This window comes from Chiloscyllium punctatum, chromosome 7, assembly GCF_047496795.1.
Source record: "Chiloscyllium punctatum isolate Juve2018m chromosome 7, sChiPun1.3, whole genome shotgun sequence".
Taxonomy (NCBI): domain Eukaryota; kingdom Metazoa; phylum Chordata; class Chondrichthyes; order Orectolobiformes; family Hemiscylliidae; genus Chiloscyllium; species Chiloscyllium punctatum.
In genome coordinates this window covers 66,093,162-66,120,286 of record NC_092745.1, presented here as the reverse complement: position 1 = coordinate 66,120,286, position 27,125 = coordinate 66,093,162, and the positions used below count along the sequence as shown (strand labels likewise).

At 39.1% G+C, this 27,125-nt stretch overlaps 1 protein-coding gene across 3 annotated transcripts in view; it reads right to left on the bottom strand.

Moving 5' to 3' along the window:
* The window catches only part of dennd1b (DENN/MADD domain containing 1B), a 300,181-nt gene that overhangs the window by 85,623 nt on the left and 187,433 nt on the right, over positions 1-27,125 (bottom strand). For all 3 annotated transcript variants that reach the window (XM_072573886.1, XM_072573887.1, XM_072573888.1), the window contains 2 exons: positions 13,336-13,436; positions 8,558-8,603 (listed from right to left, as the gene is read on the bottom strand). In XM_072573886.1, the coding sequence (XP_072429987.1) occupies positions 8,558-8,603; positions 13,336-13,436 (147 nt within the window). The remainder of the gene's footprint in view (positions 1-8,557; positions 8,604-13,335; positions 13,437-27,125) is intronic.

Sequence of the window (27,125 nt, the reverse complement as noted above, 5' to 3'; positions counted from 1 at the left end):
ACTCTGCCATTCAATAAGATAATGGCTAATCTGCTGGGTTTCTAATTCCACATTCCTGTCTGCTCCGGAGAGCTCACCATTTCCCTATCTAACAAGAACATCTGCCTTCAAAATATTTGATAACCCATCTCCACTGCCTTGTGAGGTACAGAGGTCCAAAGTGGCATAGCTGTCGGGGAAGAGATTTCTCCTCACCTCTGCCCTCTAAAGTTTAAACAGTGCCCCCTGTTCTGAGCAGACGCACAAGAAATAACACCCCCAATCTTTTCAAAACTATTTAGGATCTTGAACACTTCAATCAAGACACACCTCACTGTGCTAAATTCCAGTAGAAACAAGTTCAGACTGTCTCTAATGCACTCATTCCATTGAGTAAACCTCCCTGAACTGCCTCCAATATATTTACATTCTTCCTAAAATTAGGAAACCAAAACTGCATACATTGCTCAGGGTGTGGCCTCACCAGTATACTGCATAAATGAAGCATAACTTATTTTTGAGTTTAATCCCTTCCATGATAAAAAGTAGCATTCCATGAGCTTTCTTGACCACGTGCTATACCCAGTGCTAACTTTTAATAGTTTTGTTTGCTTCTGTACCCTTGGAATTCTGCTGCCGTTCTCCTTTCAAGTAATACTCTGCTTTTTTATACCTGCTGCCAAGTGAACAACTGCAAATTTTTCCACATCATACTCCATCTGCGAGATATTTGTCCATTGATAATGTTTCTATATTTGTCTGCAACTTCTTTCTGTCTTCTTAATAACATACTTCCCTACTTCTCTTGGTGTCACCTGTGAACTGTGGTATCATGCCTTCACTCCCCTTATCTAAGTTATTACTGTAAATTGTAAAACATTGAAGTCCCAGCACAGATCCCTGCGTCACTCCACTTGTCACATCCTGAAAATGAGACGACTCATGTATGCACACTCTCTGACTTCTGTCAGCCAGCCAATCTTCTATCCATGCAATTATGTTACTCCCTATACCATTTGTTATTTTCTGCAATGACCTTTGATGTGACACTTTATCAAATGCCTTATGGAAATCCAAGCATAGCATGTTTACAGGCTCCCGTAGATCTCCTGTGAATGTTACTTCTTCCACTGTGATGAAATTGTGATGAAATCATGTAACTCTATCCAATTAGCTTGAGTTTTCTAAGTGCACAGCTATAATCGCTTCAATGATAAACTCAACACCTTCCCCATGACCGATATCAAGCTAACTAGTATATAGCTTCCTAAACACAAATAACTATAATACCAATAGTTGTGGTACATGATAAGCAACTGCAGCAAATTGAGATACTGGCTTGTACCAGAACAGATAACCATAAAAGCAAATAGATTCTTGTAAAAACTCAACTGATTCATTTACTTTCACCTGTTATCCAAAGTTACCCTAAGAATGGGCAATAAATGGTGCTGTGTCAGTAACAACCACATCCCAAGAATGAATAAAGATGGTAGGCCAAGATATTATTTATCTTAGGGGAGAGGAATGCATACAGGAGATACACAAAGCAGGGAATGGATAAAAATAGCGTGAGGAACATATGGCCTACACCACTTTCATTTGAGGACAGCACTTGACAGAGGCAGAGCTGCAGGAGATGAATGGACCAGTGAAGGAGAAATATACAGAGTTGGAAAAATAAAGCAACCTGGAACATTAAAGGAAATTTGTGAGTTGAATCATTTGGGGAATAACTGCTGTTGGAGACTGTGCGTAAAATGCTGAAATTAAGAAAATCCTGGATTGTTAAACCAACTGGGACTATGTAGTTTATAATTAGTTAAGAAGCTCTCGCAGAAAGGAAGAAAGGAACAAGTTATTTCATTACTTATCTTATCCCTAACTGGTGAAGTTGATAAGATTCTAAAGTTTAATTTAAACCAGTAAGTGGCAGTGAGAGAGACATCAATATATGCAATAATTAATCATATAATTAATTATTTAATCAAGATGTAATAAAGGTTGCAGCCCATATGATACTGCAGAATGTGGGAGCTCCTGGATTCCAGTGAAATCTGCAACAAACATGACTACAAATAGGTGTGTGTAGCGTGAGCAACTTTGGCTGAGGCCAGAACAACAGACATTGTAATACACAGGGAGGGGAAAATTTACATGGACGTTTTATTCTAGGAGTTAGTCGCAAGGATAATGCCTTTTATTTGGTCAATGGTCAGGAAAGGGAAGAGTGCGACTATGAGTGATGCTGCCAAAGGGACACACGATGAAGGAGTACAGCAAGTTCAGCCTTTGCAATTGTCCAGTAGGTCTGAATTTCACCTTGATCAGATGAGAGTAAGGGCTGCAGTGTGGGAGTGCCAACTGACCATGGCATTCTAGAAATCATTCAAGTGTAGGGAGCAATGAGGAAAGTCAGGGTCAGTATAGTGAAGGGATTGGCACTGTTCTCCACACCAAACAGCAAGAGGCCATTGAGCCTCTGGAATTTGGGAAGCTGTTTAGGGCTGGAGAAGAACTGACAGAGGGAGGGGAATATTGCAGAAAGGATGATTCCTCTTGCAGGAGAATCTACATGGAGATCACTACTTAAAAATACCCATTTAAGACAGAATCTAAGAGAAAATCTATTTCAGAGGACTGAGTCCTTGGAAACCTTCCACAAAAATGACAGAAGTGGAACTTTTGTGTATTTCTAATTCGGACGCAGGTCAATTCTTGAAAAGACAAAGAGTGAGCATTTATCAGGGATAGGCAGGATTGTGGAATAGTCAGATCAGCCATGATAATCTTTGATGGTGGGGGAGACTTTACTTCTGCCCCGAATTCCTACATTTGTTTGTATGATGAAGGATCATCCACTTGGTTTTCCAAAGGGGGAAAAGAGACTTCAATATTTTCAGGTGTACAGAAAATTTGATTTTTTGTTTGATAATCTCTTTTCTTCTGTTTGCTACAGGATTCAAAAAGTTAGGTGACACAGTTGATAGCTGAATTTGTGAAAGAAACCCAGGAAACTAACTTCTCCAGTTGCAACAGTAACACAAAGTGGACAGTGAAAAAGTTTACCAGGATCTTGATCAACTGGGCCAATGGACCGACAGATGGAGTATAATTTAGATAAAAGCGAGGTGTTGCATTTTGGTGAGGCAAACCATGACAGGACTTACACAGTTGATGGTAGGGTTCTGGGGAGTGTTGTCAAACAAAGAGATCAAGGTTGGGGGGGGGGGGCAGGGTGCATAGTTCCTTGAAAGTGGCGTCACAGGTAGACACGGTGGTGAAGAAGACATTTGCCACGCTTGGTTTCATCGGTCACAGTATCGAGTCCAAGAGTTGGGACGTCATGTTACAGCTGTACACAAGACGTTGGTGAGGCCACATTTGGAGTACTGTGTAGAATTCTGGTCATCCTGCTATAGAAAGGATGTTATTAAACTGGAAAGGGTGTAAAAAAAAAGGTTTACAAGGATGTTACTGAGATTGGAGGCTTTGAGTGGTAAGGAGAGGGGGGATAGGCTGAGGCTTTTTTCATGGGAGCATAGGAGGCTGAGGGGCATAAATAGAGATTTATGAAATAATGAGGGGCATAGATAGGCTGAATAGCTAATCTCTTTTACCTGGGTGGGGGTCCAAAACTAGAGGGCATAGGTATAAGGTGAGAGGAGAATGATTTAAAGGGACCTGAGGGGTATTTGTTGCACACAGAGGGTGGTACGTATACAAAATGAGCTGCAAGACGAAGTGGTGGAGGTGAGTACAATTACAACATTTAAAAGATATCTGGACAGGTACATAATTAGGAAAGGTTTGGAGGGAAACAGCAAAGAAAATATAATAATCTTAAATCACCTGAAAGGATGGAAAAGAGATTCTGGAATGATCAAAGATTCTAAGAAAGAACAACAGAGCAATGATAGCTACCTATGTAGCCCTTGAAGGTCTTGAAACTTTATACAGAACTGAGCTCCAATGTCTTTGGGAAAGAAGAAAGAGTAGACGACCAGTTCTTTGTCAGTGTGCTGATCACAGAATAATTACAGTGCAAGGGGCTATTCAGTCTACTGTATCTACACTGGCTCCTTGAACATCTTATCGTAGTGCCAACCTCCTGCCTTTTCCTCATAACCCTACACATTGTTGAAGTCGAAACAATCATTCATCTCCCTCTTGAAGGCATAAATTAAACCTGATTCCACCACACTTCCAGGCAGTGCATTCCAGACCCTAACTACTCACCATGTCAAAAGATTTTATTCTACCTCACATTTACTACTTTTGCAAGACACTTTGAAACTGTGGCTGCTGGTTCTCTATCCTTCTACAAGTAGGAACTCTTTTTCCCTTTCTGCTCTGTGCAGAACCTTTATCATTCTGGAAAAATTCCATTAAAGCTTCCCCCTCTTGTGGTAAACAATTCCAACTTCTTCAATCCATCTTCAAAGCAGAAGTTTCTCATCACGGGAATCAAGCTTGTAAACCTCTTGCTGCACGACCGCCAGTGCATTCATCTCTTTTCTACAATGTGGAAACCAGAATTGTACAGAACATTCAAACTGAGGTTTATCTTAAGTAGATTCAGCTCAATCTCCCTGCTAACTTCTAAACTACACAAAAGGCTCACTGTTTAGCAGATTGATTCATAAAGTGACATGGTTATCCAAAAGAAAAGTTGTATGTCCAGCTCTTTTCTGGGGTCTATGTACGTATGTTGCAAAAGTAAAACCAAATACTTCTGATGGCTGGAGTCATTTCAGTTTAAAAAAAGAAATTTCCAGTCACACAGGAGCTACAAAAGGTTGCGAAATCTAAAGTATTTCATACTATGTTGAGATTTTCATAATTAATGAAGATAAACTCAACTTTTACTTGTTTCACTTCTGTCAACAGTCTTCTCAAAGTCATGCGTACAGCCATTTCATTTTAAAATTTGAGAAGTCCGTGCATAAAACAGAACTTATGCAGAAGTTAAAGCTAGCGTACATCTGAAATACATGTCTACAATTAAATCTTAATTAAATCTTAATTTTCAGGAGTTACTGGAATAAAATTAACTTTGACAACATTCAGCACAGAGCAGCACTTGCTTTGCTGCAGGTTCAGCGGATACAGATTAATTGGTGGCAGTAGTAACAACACCACCATGGAGTTCCTTCCACGTTATCAGAACAAATTGCATGATTTAATAGGTCACAGCATTTTGGACAAAACTGTAATGCAACCAAGTGCTCTGCATAAGTGAAGCTCTTCCCTTTAACCTGCAACTGCATTGACTCTGAAATGCCTTTACTTTCCAGTTGTGCTTCTACAGAAGGCACCTCTTAAATATTGTGGAAGGACATTGTGGAAGGACATCTGTCATCCTTACCTAGTCTGGCTTACATGTGACCCCAAATCTGCAGCAATATGTTGACTCTTTAACTATCCTCTGGGCAATTAAGAATGGGCAATAAATGCTGGAGGGCAGTTAAGAATCAGCTATGTTGCTGCGGGTCTGGGGGCCACCTTTGGCCAGATCAGATAAGGACAACAGATTTCCTTCTATTATGGATTTCCACATTAGTGAACCAGATGTATTTTTACATGATTGCCATTGAGCCATTTTTTTTTGTGTTCCAGAGTTTTATTCACGTCTCACCATTTGCTGGGAGGGATTGAATTTACGTCACCAGTACATTAATCTACGGTTCTGGATTATCAGTCCATGACATTACCACTATACCACCATCCCTCCTACTGACATTGCCACAATGGGTGCTGATTAAGTCCTCAACTCCAGGCAACACATTTTTACCCTGTATAGAGTACAGATGATGCTAAGGTGGGGTTTTATCAAGGACTGAGCTGGACTAGCTGGTTCTCCCATAGTGGTTCGATTTAAGATGTATGCTAGCTTGACTGTGGTGGAATGAGCACAAGATTAAAATTTCCCCAGATGTTATAGTTTTAGGAATGCAACATATGCACATGAGAAAGGGAATTTTTTTTAAAACTTGAGATTCTTTCCTCAAGATGTTCGCAGCAAATATTGTGCTCTCAATTCGTCTCAGCGAAATGTAGCATGGTGGTTTCGATTCAACTAGGCCCGGGACGGTCATGACTGGAAATTGGAGGCATCCAATTGAAATTTCAGGCATCCACTACTAGCAGCGGACATTTCCAGCTCGGTTACAGCACAGCCAGATGCCAAGGACATTCCTCTTTCTTCTGAAATCATCACATAGTCCAGTACCAATCTCAGAATATACCCTCTGAGACAAATTTCTTTTTCCCACTGATTTCCTCCATTGCCCATCCTTGTTCCTGCCAACAAGTAAATGAAGCAACCAAAATATATTTTGCACAGATCCCTAAAAAGTCAACAAATGGAGCTGGCTTGAATCTATTCCATAAAGTGAAAGTCCAGGGCCTCAAGCACCATATTTCTCAGTTCCCCATAGTTATATTTTAATTCAGATTTACATGAAGAACACAATTTCACAAATGAAAATATAGACAGTATCAAAATGATTGTCTAATTCCATTAAAGATAACCTGAGTATTTGCTGCTAATAACAAACATAACCATCCCATCCTGAACACAACCATTCTCGACCTTGCTCTGCCATTCAATAGTACCACAACTATTCCGTTTGTGTTTTGATTTCCACATTCCCATCTACCCTGGATGATCTTTGAATCTGCTGCCAAACAGGAATCTATCCAACTCTATCTTAAAAATATTCATGATCCAATTCCCACCATCTTCTAGGGCAGAGAATGCCACAGTCTCACCCTACACTAAGAGGAAGAAATTTTCCTCCCCTCTGTCCTGAAATAGTGTCCCCTGATTCTAGACTCACCAACTGAAGGAAACAACCTTGTCATGTCTACCTTGTCAAGACCATTCAGGATCTTATAACGTTTCAATCGAGTTACCTCTCACTCTTTGAAACTCCCATGGAAACAAGTCCAGCTGTCCAACCTATCTCATTCCAGCTGTCCAACCTAGCAAGCCTGTTCTGAACTACCTTCAAAGCATTCACATTCTTCCTTAAATAAGGAACCCAAAACCAGAGTCAGTGTTCGAAATGTGGTCTCACCAATGAAGTGCATAAGTGACCTATAACATCCGGACATTTATGTTCAATTTCTCTTCTAATAAATACTAGCATCCATTAGGCTTTTTGATTACTTGCTGTACTCGCGTAATAACATTTTGCAATTGACAAAGCAGAACATCTAGATCCCTCTACACCTTAAAATTTTACAGTTACCTTCTGCTTATGTAATACACTGCATCTTTATACTGCCTGTCAAAGTGAACTATTTCACATCTTCCATCATTGTACTCCATCTGCCAGACTTTTGCCCATCACTCTCTCTATTGCTATCTATCTGCAATTTCCTATTATCTTCTTCCCAACATCATTTCACACCCATCTTGGTGTGGTCTGGGAATTTAGCTACCATAACTTCTCTTCTCTCTTACAAGTCATTGATGTATATTGTGAACAGTTGAGCCCAGCACAGATTGTCATGGGACACAACTCATCACATCCTGCCAATTAGACAAGGATCAATTTATGCATACTCTCAGATTTCTGCAAGCCAATCTTCTATCCATGATAATATGTTACCTTCTACACCATGAGGTTTTATTTTCTGCAACAACATTTAATGTGGCATAGTACATTTATGGACTCCCTATTATCCAAATTCCACATTAGTCTTTCAAAGAATGCCAATAAATTCATTAAATATCATTTCTCTTAAACAAAATCATGCTGCTTCTTCCCAACCACCTTAACTTTTCCTAAGTGTGCAGCTATAATTTCTTTTAATCGGTTCAAACGTCTTCCCCACAACAGATGTCAAGCTGTCTGATCTATCGTTGTCTGTTTACTGCCTCCCTCCCTTCTTGAATAGAATGGTTATATTTGCTACTTTACATGCAAATGAAATCTTTTGTGAATCTAGAGCAAGTTTTGCATATTTAACACCAACCCAACTACTAACATTAGGACATTCTTAAGACTTAAGTATCAATTAGGGTTTCAAGAAATAATCATCTTCGCTGCGTTTAACTTCATGTGAAAAGTTAGATATTGATTCATATCACTGACTTCATCGCCAATTCATTTTTGTACACAATTTCAACTATATAAATCTTTAAATGAATCTCAAAAGGACTCCAGAAAGAAAACATTGCAGGATGCACTGTTCCTCATCTTACCAATAGGCAGCGCATTCGCAAACTGTATATACTTTGAAAATTTCATCGTCAAAACATTTAGCTGAATGACTAAATACTAAGCAATACCTACTGTTTAACAAACTTATTTCCTCTAATTGAAATATTTCCTCTCTTTTCCCAAATATCTCAAAAATATTCCTGTGATTTGTCCATTTTTCATCCGTTTGTTGTATTAATTGATCATGTTTTCAACTTTTATAACTAAGACTGCAACAACATCAGTACACTGTGACACTGACATTCAGTAACTTCATGCGCTGTCTGCCATTTAAGCTGTGTAATAAGATCTTTACACTACAAGTCAGCACAGGTTACTAAAAATAGCAAAAATATGCAACTTACATCCATTAAGCTCAAGTGAACTCCAACAAGATAGGGCATTGGGGCACTGGGGAAGAAAAAACAACAAACTTTACATGTTGAAGGAAGTATTTATGCTCAGAACATACACACTAAAAATCAAGAATAGCATAGTTTGGTAAACATTACTATGTGCCATGGAGGGTACCCTGCTTACTTATAAAACCTTGTGTCATAAGTGTCTCACCTCTATTCTGCCATCATTGGCAAGAGGAAAATGATTCTGTGCAGGAAACGAAAGATAATTACAAAGCAAGAGGGAAAAGGGAAATCATTTTTATTTATCATTTAATCATTTTTTAGGCCTTGTTTTAAACCAATGAGATAAAGGGAAGCAACTGACACATATGCAAAAGATTTGAGCATTTACAAAAAACATAGGATACATTACACAAAACAAAAGTAATATTTAATCAGGATATGATGGAAATAACTAAAAAATTGAGTATTATTTATTTCAGAATGACTTCACATCTGCGAAAAACTTTCACATGTAACATAGTGCAAGCCAAAACTGTGCACGCAAAACACACATTTGCATTTAATGGAAAATATGATAATTTATGAAGTAATGCTTCTTTGGCACGCAAAATACAATTGTTAAAAAGGCCTGCTTTTGTAGAAGGATTTTATTTGTAAATATGTGATTTCCTGTAGCAATTACTGTCTTTACATTATGCAGAACAGGCAAGTTAAGTGACAAATAATTGCTCCCATCTCACGAAACCAGGCTTGTGGAAGTACTGCTGCTGAATATGGGTTATCCTGGAAACAGCAACTCCACTGTAATAAACGGAACTGTAAAACTGCATCTGGATAAGGACTACCAAGTGATCAATTTAATGACGGATTCTGATACTGTGTTCCCATCGCAATACTGCATTGACAACTCCCTCATTGGTTTCTATGGATAACATGATAGTGGCTTCTGAAAAACATGCTGTCTACACATTAAGGATTAGCATTATCAGTTGCCCATCTTTGAATGAAGGATGGATATTTCAAGCATAAATATTATGCAACTGAATTATTTATGCCTTGTTCATCACAAAATATGGGGAAATGCTTATAAATATTTTCATCGTTCAATTATGGACTAGAGGAAAAGATGAAAGGTGCAAAAATCAGTCTGCACTTCTAGTTCGTTCTGTTCTTTCAGTAACAGTTCTTTAGTGCAGGAAATGGGGACTACAGAAGCTAACATAGATTTTTATGAATGGTTCAACTGTTTCTCCCTCTTCTACCATGCCCCCACTATTTACAACACATACAATGTAGTCTCTAGCCAATAACATTTTAATCTCAATTTCTGAATAGTCATGACTAGCTTAATTTGTGTAAACAGCAGCATAAACCTTGCCAGAAATGTAATCCCCAGAACACTTCACCAGTCCCCAGTGAATTTGGAAGACTGGCATATAATACTGTATGTATTCTAGTGTTTAAACACAATAACTTCATTATGTATTTATATATGCAATTCAATTCTTTTGAGTTCTGATCACGATGCTTATATTCCTTTTGTAAAATATCTACTGCACCAACAAGCTTATTGTAAATGGGCAACTTGGCACAATTATGATTATTAATGCTCTTGTAAATAAAAGACACCCATTTCATTTTATTTTGTGAAATAATTAGTATTCTTCAGAGCAGTAAATTTTAAAATCTAATTTTAAAATTTTGTGAAGCCCATCAGTTTGGTCTTAACCTCACTAACTATCCACACAAGTACATGGTAGCCAAAAATCCGTTCAGTTCAATGAAATCAAAACAAATCTCCTGCAGCAATTATACACAATGCTGTGCCCCTAAGCATATTTGACAGTATTCAATTATAATCTGATGCATGTGCCATATAATACAAAAAGCAGAACACTTGCCAATTCAAATCATTCTGATCTACAGCTAAGACAACCCTGATCAGAAAGTGTCTTTATATTTCACAATAAAAGACAGACAATAAATTTCAATTCTTCACATGAGGCACCTTAATTTTCAACAGCTGGAAATTCAGTACAAAATCAATTTAGCAGCTGTTACATTTAAAACAAACTATTTTTAAATTGGCACATAGCGTCAGCCTTACCTATAAAGCAGATTTCCCAACAGAGAATTAAATGTTTAGATGTCGAATAATCGTGACGCTCATTTCACAAATTGCCGTATTTTTGTTGAAGAATAAAAGGTGCACCAATCATTCCTTCAAAGCTTTCCCACTTTTAAAGGAAGTTCTCATGATTTAATATTGAAAATTGGCTGAATAAGGAGTTCAAAACTGAAGTCAAACAGAAAGTAAACAATGGCATCCCACAATTTATCATTGAACTATACCCCAGAGAAGAATACTTCAGAAGAAACAACTTGGAAAAATGTTTGCATCAAATACCCTAGTCCTGCTAACTACATATCCCCCATTCAGGGTGACTGCCATGACCTAATCGAACATAACCTGAATAAGCTTATGTGGGCACTTTATGTTTTAGACATAACTGATTGTTTTACCAAGTAGAGTATGGTAAGATCTATAAAAGACCAAAACTATCACTGTCAAGATTCTGCTGCAATATGTTCTATCCACTTCCGTGGCTATTCAGTCCAGTTACAAAAAGCTCCTTTTATAACACGTACTTTTATCGTTAAGAGTATTAAAAGCCATTCAACTTGCTGTCCTTGATGGAATCCAAATGCAAATCAACTTTTCTCACCAAGCTCAAACTCCTTTACCCAAATCACTCACTACTCCAAACCAACAATGTTTCCTCCCATGCCAAGTGCCTCCAGGAAAACTTGTCGACTTCCTCTTCAGCTTCACATGTGAGAACCTCATGAATTGCTTATGCATTTAGACAGAGAGCACAGCTGCCTTTCCTCTGCTTTTTGCCCACCTGTCCAAATTTCAAAAGACTATCTTGCCCATCTTGAATTTTCATTTGTATTCCCCATGCGTCTGCAGAGCTCATGGGTCAACACTTTGCTTCTTTAACTTGATGATTACTGAGTCACTGATCAGCAGCCTTACTTCCTTCCTGGTCTAAACTGATCCTGGTTGCAAATAGTCTCAGTCCTTCAAGCACAATCACCCATTTCACCTGTAACCTCCTATTTGAACTTTTATTCGGGTTTTCATTCCTTCTGAAAAGCTCAGCATGTCATTTCAGCTCCTACGACTGAATGTTGCTTTTTAAAATCCTTATATGGCCTTATCCATTCTTAACTCTTTAACATGTACATGTACATACACATCCTTCTTCAACAATCTCGACTGTACAACTGATTCTTTGTTCTGAACCACTTAAGGTTAATTCTAAAATTATCTACTAAAACCTTTCCATCCTCTCTTCTTTCAAGTCTTCTCACAAACCCACCTCATCCAGTACATTTTTGGACACCCTCTTAAATCGAATTCTTTGGCTCCTGTATCCATTTCTTCACAATTCCATGAATTGATTTTACATTAAAGACTACTTATATAATTCGAGAAAAAATGTACACAGCTTCCTGTCCATAATGAATGAAGGATAGACCCAGTGTGTGTAGGTATCTGTAGAGAATATGTGGCTTGTGATCAATGTGCATCCACCAATAAGAAGATTATCTATAATATTATTTTTATTCAAATTTGTTCATGAGAGGTGGGTATGGCTGGCTAGGCCAACATTTATTGCCCATCCCTAATTGCCCAGAAGCCAGTTAAGAGCCAACTACATTACTGTGGATCTGGAGTCACAGGTAGGCCAGACAAGGTTAGGACGGCAGAATTCCTTCCCTCAAGGGCATTAGTGGGAAAGAGAGGTTTCTGGTGGCAATAACAAAACCAATTCTTCTCCTTAAATTTGTCTCAATGATCAAGAAACTGGAGAAATGGAAAAGGTGAACAATTGGGTGCATTATTCTATTTTTCCCAATAACATATTGCAAAAAAGCTTTTAGAATTTTGAGTCAACATCAATAGTTGGGTGGGAAGGACTCCATCAGAGGTACTACTGGTCTCAAGTAAGTGCTGAAGCCCCTCTGTACATTTAAAGGACTTAAATCCTGGTTCAGGACTGACACTGAACACCGATTTCTCAGCCTTTACAAACAACGATTGGTACATTTCTGACTCAGAATGAGCAAGAGTTTCCTGTCTGCTGACCTTAGAGGCCACTGTTTGTCATCTTTTACTACATTCTTTCTATTTTCCCTGATATTAAATACCATGAAGCAATGATCAAATGCAATCGAATTACAATAATCTCTGGTTTTTCAAAAGTGCACAAAGGATTTTTTTTCTGAGCAGTTTGTATTGAAGGAATCCTTTAACTAGGTGGTACTACAAATCATTGAGTTGGAAAATGGTCATCTGGTTTTGTGGTCCATCCACTTAAAACAGACTGGTCGTGTTTACAAAAGATCCCGTATCCATCAACTGCGAACATCACACATTCTTATTTTGCTGTTGAAATAGAAGTCAGATGAATGGCAATAAATTAACAGCTTCTGAGCCAGTTTATTAAAGATTTCTACAGAAATCAACATTTCAGATTAACAAGCCATAGTTCAAATCCTCATCCTCATTAAAGAGCACGGAAAAGAAAACCAGGATTCCCTGGGAACTTGCACGGCAGTCATTTGTAATGATTCCACTGTGGATGGGGTATTGCTGAAGGCTCTTTAAACAATAAGACAATGTCATGTAATGTACTGACTCCATGTGTTGTTTGGACTTTTAAAATGTGCAATAGCAGGGATCTCCAAGGTAGATTAGTAGGCCTTACCAGCAATAGTCCAGCAGGTGGGGAGGGAGCACTGGGATGTAAATATGCTGCCAGTACATTGGATAAAGCATGGCAGCTGATGCATGAACACAAGCCGTTAACTGGAAAACAAGAAGATAATATTGAATCAAATTCCAAAATCAATTGATTAAACCACAGCAAAGTGCAAAATAATCGACAGTAAACCCTTATGTTAAAAATGTTTCACAATAAAAACAGAGTATAACAGTGAAAAGGTCACATCTGCACCATAATTTGCTCATCCTCAGGATTAAAACAACATGATTAAATATGGAAAAGAACAGGGTCTGAAGGCTCCTGAGGGATATCATTAGGGCAAATTGCCAAGAATGAAACATGAGCCAGCCAGGAGAGTCTCGAGGCTGAAAAAACACTGAGGGATTGAAATGTTCGACAGTTGGAGCTATGGTGATGTGTGAACTGCAGCTTTAGGTATCAAGAGAATTTGTTCACTGACACATGGAATGCCACTATTGACCAGCAACTGCCCGAGCTAAACAGCTGTACAGTTGAAAGCATAAATATATTATGGCTTTTCATCTGCAGCCAATGCTCTTGAACTGACTTACTTGCTATTGTGCTGTGATATGGGCTGCACACAAAAACAATGAATCCTGCACTTGTACAGGTAGATCGAAAACTCTGCAAAAAGGCAATTTTCTTGCTCTAAACATGCCTGCATCCTTCCATCTATGAAAGATCACAGGCACACTGCAAATAATCTATCTTGGAGGGGTAGTCTTCACATGGGACACCCTGACTGCTGGCTGAAAAGGCCAATCTTTAAGAGGTAGATTTCTACCACGAAAGCACAAGTATTCAAGAATCAGTGTGCGTCGTTGCTTTCAGCATTGGCTTTTGTTGCCAAGCTGCTGCAGCCACTGGTTATTACGGTGGTACACACAGCCCAAAGGAGGTGTCGCTATTTCTTTCTGACAGAGAGTGACTCACAGCTGCGACCATTATGTCCAAAGCCTTCTTGCCATATTTGTACCTCACCATTATAAACATCTTTTAGGACGCTACCTTCTACCATCCTGCACACATATCTTCACCAACAAACCATCTCTCTGTTCGATGAGTGCAATCCTGGCAACTCTACATTTGAGAAGACTGCCAACATTTGTAAACTTTGCCAGAATATACCCATAATGTGCTACAGGCAGCCAAGGCTGAAATTGGTGAGCTTATTTTCTTGAATGCCCACGTATCGCAGCCATACAGCACGTTGCAGAGATCACAAGCCTTATAAGCCATTAACTAAGGGTCAGTGGTGGTAGCTGCTTTCCTTATGAACGTGTCAAGCTTTGCACTTTGATAGGTGGTTGATCACTGCAGACCTGAGCAAACTAACTACTTCTAGGGGGATGTTACGTAGTGTGAACAGGGGAAGAGATACACCATGTTTTTCTTGGCACTTATGGTCAGCGCATTAGAGTATAGCACGGCAGAGACAAACCAGATGTCTTTGTGGCTGGCTTTCCAAATGTGTCACTAAGATCAGTGACAAGGAATTCTCTGATAACGTAATGTCACTTTGACTTCACTTTCAGCCTTTCTAAATTGTACATATATTAGACCTCATCATAGTACTTCTAAGATTGTATGGCAATGCAGACCAACTCAATATCCAATTCTGTAAGTAACAAACAACCCACAGTCTTTGTTACCAATGATACATCCCAATAGCATGTGTCATCATATTTGCTTACTACCTACCACATACAAAAGACTGATGCCTACAAAAAAGCTCACATTATTGATCTAAACAGAACACTCTCCACTTTAATGAACAGAACCTAAATATGGAGTGACCACATTCAAGCTGCTTGATAGAAAGCTTATGCATAAAGAGGACTCAAGATTTAAAAATTTAAAATTACTTCAGGATAGGAAATATTGAGCAAATCGCCATATGCTTTCTCAATTCCCAGCAGAAATAACTAATGCTGCTTCCATTCCAATAAGCATTGGTTTTTATGGTATTTAATCCCTTATAGGACTTGCATACATCTTAGCACTTGGTGTAAATTGTATTTCTGCCTCTGAATACACTAGCATTCCAGCAGAAAGCATATCCTTCACTTTGAAGGACTTGTATCAGCCAACACTGCTATGCATTAATATCTTGTTTGTTTTAAAGTTCTGCTCTCAGTCGCTTTGTATATCAGCTACACTGACTTTACATCTCCATGTTGGGACGTCGCTTTGCAATGTTACATACAGTGAATGCCCAACTTAGAAGGAATGCTTTAGCTTCTAATTAAGTTCTGTAGGAAGGACCCAAGGTGTCAAAATTCATAATTTTTCTCAGACAATGTTCCATTATTAGATCACTCTTAAATTGAAGACTACAAAACACCAAGAAATACCAAGTGTAGATTAAACGTCAATAGTTTCTTACTCCTAGTACATCTCCGAATTTAATTTTGGACGTGTAATTAAGTGTGACAGACCAGAAATTTATTTTTATAATCTGAGACACAGCAGACCTGTAAAGTAATTTTACATAAATAAAACATAATTTGAATAATTCCAAGAGTACTGAATGGAGCAGATTTGACACCATGTGGAGTTAGAACACTTTTTAAAGAAAAATAGAAAAAAATTGTCACAACACAGCTGATTCCTCTTGTACTTTGGCAACTTATGCCATGTTTCCTAGCAACACTCCTAACGAAGATCAATTAAACAAATGTAAATCATCTTCTAAGGACTATTACATAAACACAACCCTACACTCCATAAAAAGTTCACATAGGGTTCTGTTGCTAATAAATGTATTTTTAAAGCAGAAATAGAAGTTATTCATTATTCATAATGAAATAAACATTACGGAGATTTCTTTTATTCTTGGGAATTATAATACAATTTTACGATGGTACACAAAGCTATTTACCACTACACTGAAAATGCCTTTGAGACTTATTCAAAGGTTCTAGAGCTGGAAAGACATTAGCCAAGCAGCTCTAGTGTTCAGAAGGGAGTTAAGCATTCAACACAGAGGTAAGTACCTCCATAAACAATCATAAAATTGTTATAAATAATAATAATAAAAATGCACTCGTAGCTTGAAGGTTGCGGTTGTACGAGGATTGAAATTTGCATTGAATACAGATATTAACAGATACTGTTGAAATTGAACAAAATCTGATTAAAGTGTGTTACAATCATCTCCCAAAACACTCTAAGGGTCTTCTGACATGATAATACATGCTGCTGATGAGTTATAAGTTTCCATGTGAAGTGCACAAATCTGATAAAATGTAAACATTGATTATTCCTACCATCTTGTTGAGAAAGTATTGAATGAACTCACTCACAGATAGCAAAAAAAAGGTTTAAGGAGTTCAAAAAATATTTATACCACAGTGATTACCCTGTTGACTTGAAGCTGCATTTACAATTACAACTCTATAATTCCGTCTTTATACAAGTCCAACTCCTTTGACCAGAACAACATTCTTCAATGAATGTTTTGAAGGAACAGATACAAGTGTCCAAAAACTCTAAAGCACTTCAATTAGTTCCTGATAAATGTGAACAGTGAACAAAATGATCAAAGAACAGAGCAAGATCTATCCAGAATGGTTGAGGGGTGAGCTCCACTGGCTAATCCCACATCATTCTTTGAAGTTACATAATTTCTGAGTTGTACTGCAAATTTAGTGTTATCACTGACCTTTGCAGATACAACACCTTAATCTTAGTACATTTCATTTCTAAATGCACAGAAAAGTCCTTTGTCAAGTTTAAACTCTGAAAAACCCAATCTTAAACCATGACAACTTTAACAGCAGTACCACTGTGTGTGTAGGTGGTGCTGTGACAGTGTTTTTCAACATTTTATGCAATTAGCAGCTACAAGAGAGTACATTGAGAGTTAATCTGAAGCGTGTTTTTTTAACATGCAGTTGCAGACACTAGTCTGTGCATGTCACTGTGGAACAGCGTATGATTCTGACTCATCACTGAGGTAGCCAGCAGCCATGTTTAGCACAGGGTGGTCAAATGAATTAAAATAAAGATTAACTTTGCTGCCCCTCTCAGGATCAAATATGCCTCACTTTTCTAAAAATCGCACCTTGCTGCCACAGTATTGATCAAAATCCTACTTTTAAAAAAAACTGCTTTTCCAATCAAGTCTTACCACTCTTGTATATCCTTGCTTTAGCACCTTGACTACCACTTGCTCCACCCACCTCATTCTATTCCCTACCGGATGATCCAGGTCACAAAGTTCTGGCCCAATTGACATGACTAATGCTGCAGCTAGTGCCTTGGCTAACTTCCGAGCAGGAGATGGAATGTTGTTCACTCAGTGGACAACTGCACAATACTACTGAAGAAAGAAACAGACCAAACATCAGTTCAAATCTTTTTTTAAACTGCATTTCATTATTATTCTTGGACAAGTTAAACTGAATAATCTTGTAGAATAAATACTTCAAAACACATCTGCTGGCCATTTTTATGGTTGTCGTGATACAAAATCATCCCACAGGTTATAGAAATGACTGACAATGTTATATATAACCTGAAGTTGAAAGCTAAAATTTTTACTACACACTGGAGCTTAGTTTCTCAGTTTTTTTTAGGCAATATTTTAGAACTAATGTCCATAAAACTGTAGTCAATTGTTGGTGATATACAGTATTTTATTCCAACCACTTTCTGGAGGCTCAGTGATTCACTGAAATATAAAACTCCTGTTCATTCACAGATCAGTGAGATGGCAATATATTTCTGTTCCATTAATAACCAATGCCCCTTAGAGAGCCTGTTAACTTCCTTCATTGAGCTTGTGGGCACAGCATTAACTCCAATTATGGACCAAAACTTTTAACATTGCTCTCTAGAAACAATGTGTTGTGGAAAGCAATCTGTTATTTCGTTACCTGTTGATTTACTTCAGCTAATATCAGCTACTCTTATTTCTATGCCAACAGAGGACTAGTGAACAAAAATGGCCACTGAGAATTCTCAGTCGGCGAGGCATTCACTCATGCTGCTTATAAAAATCTGATTCTTTCACCTCAATGTCAATGTTAGGTCAAAATAAAATAGTGGCCAAAGTACACAGAAAATCTTTTAAAACTAAAGGAATTTCCTTCATTCAGAAACCGTATTTTGTATAATTGCCCCACCATGAGCACTCCTTGGGATAAAGCACACATTAACTTCTTGGGACAAAGCACACACAATTTCTTGCGGTATCTCCAAACGACAGGCAACTGTCCACCATCTCACCACACCTCTTGTATGATCTCTCTGGCTTCATAGCTCATTGAGATGTCATGTGCAGTTCTCAGCCCAGATTGACCAAACCCATTTTGACGGTAATGAAGACAGGTTTGTTTCTTTTCTGAAACTTTTGCTAACATTGTATTTGTGAGAAAGTATAATACAATTCGCAAGTTTTGTTAAAACCTATGAAATTCTGTTAAAATGTGTTTTGAATGTGTTTTTTGTTAAAAGAACAACACTGTGGTTCTGAAGATATTGTCTTTTTGACTAAATTTTTACAATGACTTGTGTTATTAATGTTATAGACTGTTCGTCTAAATAATGTCTGTTGTGAGCATGGACTGGCATTGCTTTTGGTCTACAACCGAAGCATTGGTGCAAAGTGGAACTGCTTCGCAGTGGTACTATAAACAGTGTCAACCCACCAGACTGAATTCATTTTAACAACTACAACACTAGATTAATGCACCAGCAATCTATTTCATCTTCATATCAATAAGAGACAAAAGTGTTCATCTTGCTTTTTGCAATCAATAGCAAGGAAACAAATGTCTGCTTTGGTGTTTGATTGAAACAGATAATCATCAAATTAGTCCTTCTATAGGGAAATAATTGTTGACAAGAGTTTAAGTATTTATTGCCCCAAATTAATCCAGGAAACTTGCTGAGTTTGCAGGAATTGTGTTTTATTTTTCAAGTGTGAAGGATGTGTAACTGAAACTCCACAGGGGTGAGTCATTTTCAATCTAACAAGAAAAATAAACTCCCATCTCTCTCCTCCATAAGCAAGTCATTTCCAAACCTGCATTCATGTCATTTATGAATTTCTGTACTTCTTCCTTCCCATCAAGCAGCATAGTTGGAGTTAGGTTTGCTACTGCAGAATGGGCAGATATAATTTTGTTTGTCCAGCATTTATAAAAATAGCAGGTATTCACATAATTTGAGATTTCATGGTTTCAGATCTGTTGGAGGATTACCAATATAACATTAGAATTTACTATTTTTGCAATTACATGGCTGTATATTTTTAAAATTTCAAAAGAAGAGCAGAATTTGGCAATTAGAATTTTAATACAAGTAATATGTTGTTGCCTGAAATCGATTTTCTGATTAAGTGCAGTGATGTAATAGGTGCGGTTTAGTTGCAATAATTCTCATTAGGCCCAACCAGATATCATTAGAACACAATGTGCAGTCAGCTCCTGACCCAATGAAACTCTCTGTGGCAGCATGACATAACCAACCAGCTTCAGAGGCCACATGGACACTGCAAACAAGCTGCTGTCTTGTCCCCAAGGAAACAACCTTTCAGCAGTCAGCGCTATGAAGTAATGGCTCAGAAAACTCCTGCAACTGACTCCAATTATTTCAACAAGGCCTCAAGGCCAAGAAAATGGTCATGATTTATTTATAAACGAGGCAGAGGTTTTGAGAATCCAGACAAAAAAGTGCCGTAAAGAGATTGATTTAAAAGATGAAGAGCTTTTAACTGATTTCTTTTTTGCCAACTCTCTCGTTCTGCCAAGACATTGTCCTGTACATAACGCTGGACCTACTAACCATACACATATTGACAGCACGTCCATGTATAAAACAACCTGCTTGGGTGCCACTGTAGGTTGCAAATGATACACCCTGGTTAGCATACATCTGACAGGATGATGAGAAGCCTCTTGTCAGCTGCAGGCCAGCCAAAGTCTCCTAAACAAAATGCACGGCCCCAGCTGACTAGTTAAAGAAAGCCTGGCATGGTACAATTATACAGGCATATGACAAGCCTTCACGGCTGACTGACTTGAAAACTGATGACATGGCTTTAAACTGTGGTAGTCCTTACCTATTGTCACAAAACACCACTAAGTCAGCTCATGCACTGTTGTAAAACCATGACATATTCCTCAGCCTCGAGTATGTAAGATTGCAGCTTGATCTTCAAAACGACTTCTGTAGCATGTTCATACACAGCTAAAGCCTGAACACTGCAAGCAGAAATCAGTATTCCTGCTCGTACCACAGGTAACTATCATCTCACGCCTGAAGAAAGCATGATGATCGGGCTCCTCAGAAATAAAGGCATATCATTCCAATTGAAAGCATTTTTCCCTCCTCTACACTTCTACATTTTGTGTGTCAGCAATAAAAAACATCCAGACAGTGTTTAGAGAATAACTTGAAACATGAAGAACAAATCTGACCATGTTGTAATTTTAAAATAATAGTTAAACTTGATCGGATTGCCAGCATCACTGCTCTCAAATAATAATGGTTGCAGCAATATGCAGCTACTTGCCTGACTAGCACTGGGAATTTTGAAAATTCTAATTCAGGCTCCAGTCACAGTATATTAGAATGCAGATTCTAACACAACCAGCGGGATGCAGTTTAAACTAATATGGAAACAAGAACAAGAAGGGTCTCCTTGCAGAATTAGCTCTAAAGTTAAGATTGTCAGCAAAGATCACCCAAAAGCAACAACTTTTCAATCAAACTATGAAGATAACAGAATGGATAACATTTCTGTGATGGCTAAACCCATCTTTAAAATGGTTAGCATTCTACCTGAGAGTAGATGTCAGCCTACATTAAATTCACATGGACGTTTTTGAAATGTAATGTCCGAGTTGATTGAAAACCTGGCTAAATTTTGAACGAATTAAGTAACTGTCGATTTGAAATTGGTACAAATTGGAAAACAGTCAGGTATATTCACCTATGTAAAATATTACAGCACAGCAAGCTTCATAAATGCACATGCTGAGTTTATGCTTTATTCTCCTGCCTCGCCATTTTTGTCAAACACTATTTTCAACATTCTGCATGTTTATCATTTTAACCTGCATGCACAATTCCCTCTTGTTTATCAAAATGTTTAACAGTATAGGTGTCCTGGATGCTAAATTTCCCTGTTCTGTTCCTGCATTTTGTACATTAGGCAACATGGAAACTAAGGAAAAACGGTCAATTTTCTGGGTCCAAATCATTCTTACCAACATTGTGAGCATACCTACATTACATGGACAGTAGAGGTTCAAGGCCACAACTTACAATCAACATCTCAAGGGCAATTAGAGGCAGACAGTAAAGGCTGGCCAAGCAAGTGATGTCCATATCGCATGAGCAAAGACAGTAAAACCCTCAGATCCATTCCACCATTTACTGGAGTTGACCTACACTTCAAACCGAACTCGCATTTTTCTCTATCCTTTGATACCCTGAGTAAGTAGGAATCTTTTTCAATCTTGAAAATGGTATTGGCCTAGATTTTGAGGAACCAAGTTCCAACTTCTTATTAATATACGGGCAAACTGCTTCTCATTTCACTCCACAATGAAACCTGACTTTAAGACTGTGCTCCCCTCCATTCTGCATTTTCATCACTAGAACACAGTATCGCTGAATCTCCTGTTACAAATTCCTGATTAAAATATAAACACTGATATTACATCAACTTTCTATACTCGAGGCAGTACAGAACAAGCTTATTCGAATTAACACTGTAGTTTCACCCTTTGCATTTTCATTCTGGCTAATCTGGAGGCAAATTCTATTACAAATTTGTGGAAATTTTAGATGACACCCATGCAAGATTTCTTCTAAATTAATATGATTTTGTCTCATTTGAAATCCAGCCATCAGTATACACTGCTGGCATCTCTCTGAGCTTGACTTTTTTTCTGTTATAGAACCCAGATTAACTGCACTGCATTTGGTATTTTGTTGTGCTCTCCAACTGACCTTCTTTCTCACCACCATTGGAGCATTCATTGCTACCCACATGCCCTCCCCTCATTCGCCTGCCCACAAGATGACATTCCCGGACACTTTTCTTCACAGGTTTCCCAATAGTATGTGGATTAGAAAATAGAACAGTTCAGCCCCTTTGGCCCTTGATGTTATGCCTACTCGAAGAGCAAACTAACCTAAATACCCTTCATTTTACTAACATCTATGTGCCTATCCAAGATTCACTGAAAATGTCCTTAATGTATCTGACTCTACTACCACTGCTGGCAGTGCATTCCACACACCCACCACTCTCTGTATAACGAACCAACCTCTGACATCTCCCTTAAACCATCCTCCAATCACCTTAAAGTTATGCCCGCTTGTGATAGCCATTTCTGCCCTGGGAAAAAAGTCTCCGGCTCTTCATTCTAACTCTGCCTCTCATCAGTCTTGTAGACCTCTATCAAGTTGCCCCTCATCCTTCTTTGCTCCAGTGAGAAAAGCCAGAGCTCCCTCAACCTTTCTTCATAAGACATGCCCTCCAGTCCAGGTAGCATCCTGGTACATCTCCTCTGCACCGTCTCTAAAGCTTCCACATCCATCCTATAATGGGGCGAATGGAATACACTATTCCTTATGTGGTATAACCAGGGCTCTACAGACCTGTAACATGTTGTGGACCAAACATGACCACTGGATGTGCATGCGAAGATGACCATAACAAAAAGGAACAGAAATAGGCTGTCCAGCCCGTTGAGTTTGCTCTGCTAGCAGAGTGGCGCAGTGGAAGCGTGCTGGGTCCATAACCCAAAGGTCGATGGATCAAAACCATCCTCTGCTATTTGAGTTCTAGCAATGAGTGTTACTTTGGGGCAGCACAGTGGTTCAGTGATTGGCACTGCTGCCTCACAGCACCAGGGTCCCATGTTTGATTCCAGCCTTGGGCAACTGTCTGTGTAGAGTTTGCACATTCTCCCTGTGTCTGCATGGGTTTCCTCCTGGTGCTCCGGTTTCCTCCCACAGTCCAGAGATGTGCAAATCAGGTGGATTGGCTATGCTAAATTGCCCATAGTGTTAGGTGCATTAGTCAAAGGGAAATGGGTCTGGGTGGGTTACTCTTTGGAGGCTCAGTGTGGACTTGTTGGGCCAAAGGGCCTGTTTCCACTTTGTAGGGAATCTAATCTAGTCTAGTCAATGGGATCATGGCTGGTCCAACATGCCTCATGTCCATTTTCCTGTAACCCTTCATTCCCCTACTGACCAAGAATCTATCTATCCCATAGTTAAAGATACACAAGGACTCTGCCCCCACAGCTATCTGTGGCAAGGAATTCCAAAGACTCTTAACCTTCAGAGAGAAGAAATTCCCCTTCATCTCAATATTAAATTGGTGCTTGTTTATTCGGAGTTTATGTCAGAAGCCCCTGATCCAAATCCCCTGTGGAATGCTCCTCCAGCACTATGTGGGAAATCAGGGACATTTCCAGTCTCCATGGTGACCACGTATGCAGGACATGTGCTCAACCTCTGCTCCTGATTTGTCACATGGAGCACCTGGAGCTGCTGATAGAATCACGATGGAGGATCCATGAGGCTGAGGATATTGTGGATATCACGTTTAGTGAGCTGGTCACACCATCAATAAAGGCTACACAGACAGAGAAGAGTTAGGTGACCACCAGGAAGATTAGCAAGCATGGGTCAGCAATGCAGAAGTCCCTGTGGCCAACTCCCTCTCTGACAGGTATACTGTATTAGGTACTGTTGGAGATGGCCCCTCAGAGGGACGCAGCAACAGCCAAGTAATGAGGGAGGATGCCCTACAGGCCATCTGGGTACAGCTTAGTAATAACATAAAGGCAATTACCTAGCTGGGATTATACTACAGGCCTCCCAGTAGTGACAGGGAGTGTGAGGAGCAGATACTCTCGGCACATCACAGAAGGGTGAGAGAAAAAAAACAGCATTATGGTTGGAGGGGATTTCAACTTTGGTGGCATTTACTGGGATAGCCATAGGGTGAAAGGATTAGATGGACAGCATTTTCAAAATGCATCTAGGAGAACTTTTCATGTCAGTACATAGATAGCTCTAATAGGGATGTTGCAATGTCAAATCTAGGGAATTAAGCTAGTCAATTTAAATTTTGGTTGAATTTTTAGTGGGTGTGCATTTTGGGGCTCATGACCCCACTGTTAGTTTCATTGTCATTATAGAAAGGGATAAGGATAGTGCAGAAGTATCCAAAAAGGCGGGGGGGGGGGGGGGGGAGGCTAATTTCAATAACATTTTACAGGATCTAGCAAACACAGACTGGGAGTCATACATGCAGGTAAGTCTACATTTGGAATGTGGGGGCCTTTTCATAGTTCTATAATGAGAATTCAGGTCCAGCATTTCTGTGAAGGGCAAAGGTAGCAATCAAGGGATATTGAAAGTTTAATAAAGAACAAGAAGGAATCATATGCCAGATATAGTACATTAAAAACAGGGGAGATCCTTCAAATGTATAGAGTGTAAGAAGTTCCTTAAAAAGGAAGTAAGAGAGAGGACAAAGAGGAGATACTTTCCAATGCCCTAGTATATTTGACATAAAGGATTAAGGAAAATCCCAAAGCTTTTTATAAGCATATTAAGAGTAAGAAGATTATCAGGAAAGAGTGGGATCTACTAGAGACCAAAGGGGCATCCTGTGTCTGGAGCAAGTGGACATGGGTGAGGTCTCAAATGAATAATTCTCATCTGTATTCACAGAGGAGGAAAATATTGTAGCCAGGGATTTCAGTTGGGACAGTGAGGTTCTAAAACAAGTCAAGACTTCTTTAGCTTTCTTTTTCCTTAGCTTTCCTAGCAGACATACAGGTACCAGATGGGATCTATCCCAGGCTGCTGTGGGAGGCAAAGGAGGAGACTGCCGGGGCCCTCGTGGAGATATTTAACATCTCACCGGTCACAGGTGAAGTTCCAGACAACTAGAGGATGGCTAATGTAATTCCTTTGTTCAACGAGAGCAGCAGGGATAAGCCAGGTCATTTTAGGCCAATTGTGCAGTATGCCTCTATGAAACTAAATTCTTGCAGCTTGCAATACTCTCTTGAAAATGAACTTTCCAACCCAATCCTTAACCTGTGCCATGTAGCTAAAAATGTTTCTGCAGTTCTTGATGACTTTCTTCACCACCACAACAGGAAGGAAAAAGAAAGCTAAAGAAGTCAATGGAATGGCATGGTGACACAGTGGTTAGCACTGCTGTCTCACACCTCCAAGGACCCAGGTTCAATTCCAGCCTCAGGAGGAAAGAAAGCAGGAAATGTGATCACAAACTGTCCAAAGGATCTGAAAAATATATTTAAAAATTAGGTGAAATGTCATGAGGTCAAGTCAGTCTCCATTCTTCCGATTCCTTCCAAAAAACAAACACAAGCCAGGATCAGGTCATCAAGCCTGCAAACCTCAAGTCTACACTGGCATTTGGAACCCAACCCAAAATATCAGAACACTTCTGAATGAAAGAGGCAAAATATAACCAATTCCTTTCTCTATACCTTTGCAAACCCTTCCCAAAATGCAGTTGGACTTCAGCAGTGGATCGCCCAAACTGTACACCCTTCGTATTTCCCCATGCCCTAGATTTTTAAAACCTCAATTCATCAGATCCTTCTGATGCATACTCTTACTTGTTTGCCAGTTCCCAGGATTGCCACATTAACGCTTCCAAATTCTACAACTTTGACAATCTTGTCACCAGTATCCTTTTATTCAGCCTCAACTCCTCTGTCGGTCTAACACAAACCAACTTCTCCATTTCTTCACATCACAACTACTTGCCTTGCAAACATTCGCATGAGTAATCTCCCCCATCATAATGCTCCCAGACACAAGAAACCCACTCAGTCTGTTTTCTGGTCCAGCAAATCTCCCGCAACTAATGCTAACAATCCCTGAGACACATTCTAATGCTTCAAGACACCAGAAGAAGCTGCTCCAAGCTGTTCAAACATGACCCCAAGTCTTGATCCTCTCGGCCATATTTTCACCAGCTAATGCCACAGTTCACTCCCAGAACATCACTCAGTACCTTTATATTCAGGAACTGCTTTCTCAGAATCCCAGATTCAAGGATTTCCCTTTCCCAATATTGCTACATCATAACCTCCTCTGCCATCCTGTCTCACCACACAAATTCCTGAAGAAGGGCTTATGCCCGAAACGTCGATTCTCCTGCTCCTTGGATGCTGCTTGATCTGCTGCGCTTTTCCAGCAACACATTTTTCAGCTCACCACACAAATGTATGGTGTATGCACAGTCTAAAACTTGAGGTAAACCGAAGTAACAAGCTGTATTTTCACCTTTAACATAGTTAACCATCAAGAGTTTCACAGGAGTGTTATCAAACAAAATTTAACACCAAGCCCTCTGAGGAGATATTAGGACAGGTTCATATAAGCTTATTCAAAGAGCTAAGTTTCAAGAAAACTATCAAAAGTAATAGAACCAGATCAATTTATGGAAGATATTCCAATTGTTAAAGTTCAAGCAGTTGAACACATATCCACCAATAATGTAGAGATTAAAATTAGGGATGCACTAGAGACCAGAACTGGAAGAACACAGAGATCTCACTGTTTTAGACCTGAGTGAATTTACAGAGGTGAGAGGAACAAAGCCATGGAAAGATGCTTCATATCGTTTTCTAGCTGTGCTAGTTTTACTTGAAGAGAGAACTGTTCCAACTGTAGACTGGTGCCAATATTTCCATGCATACATTTTCACTAACCCAGTTTATTATTTC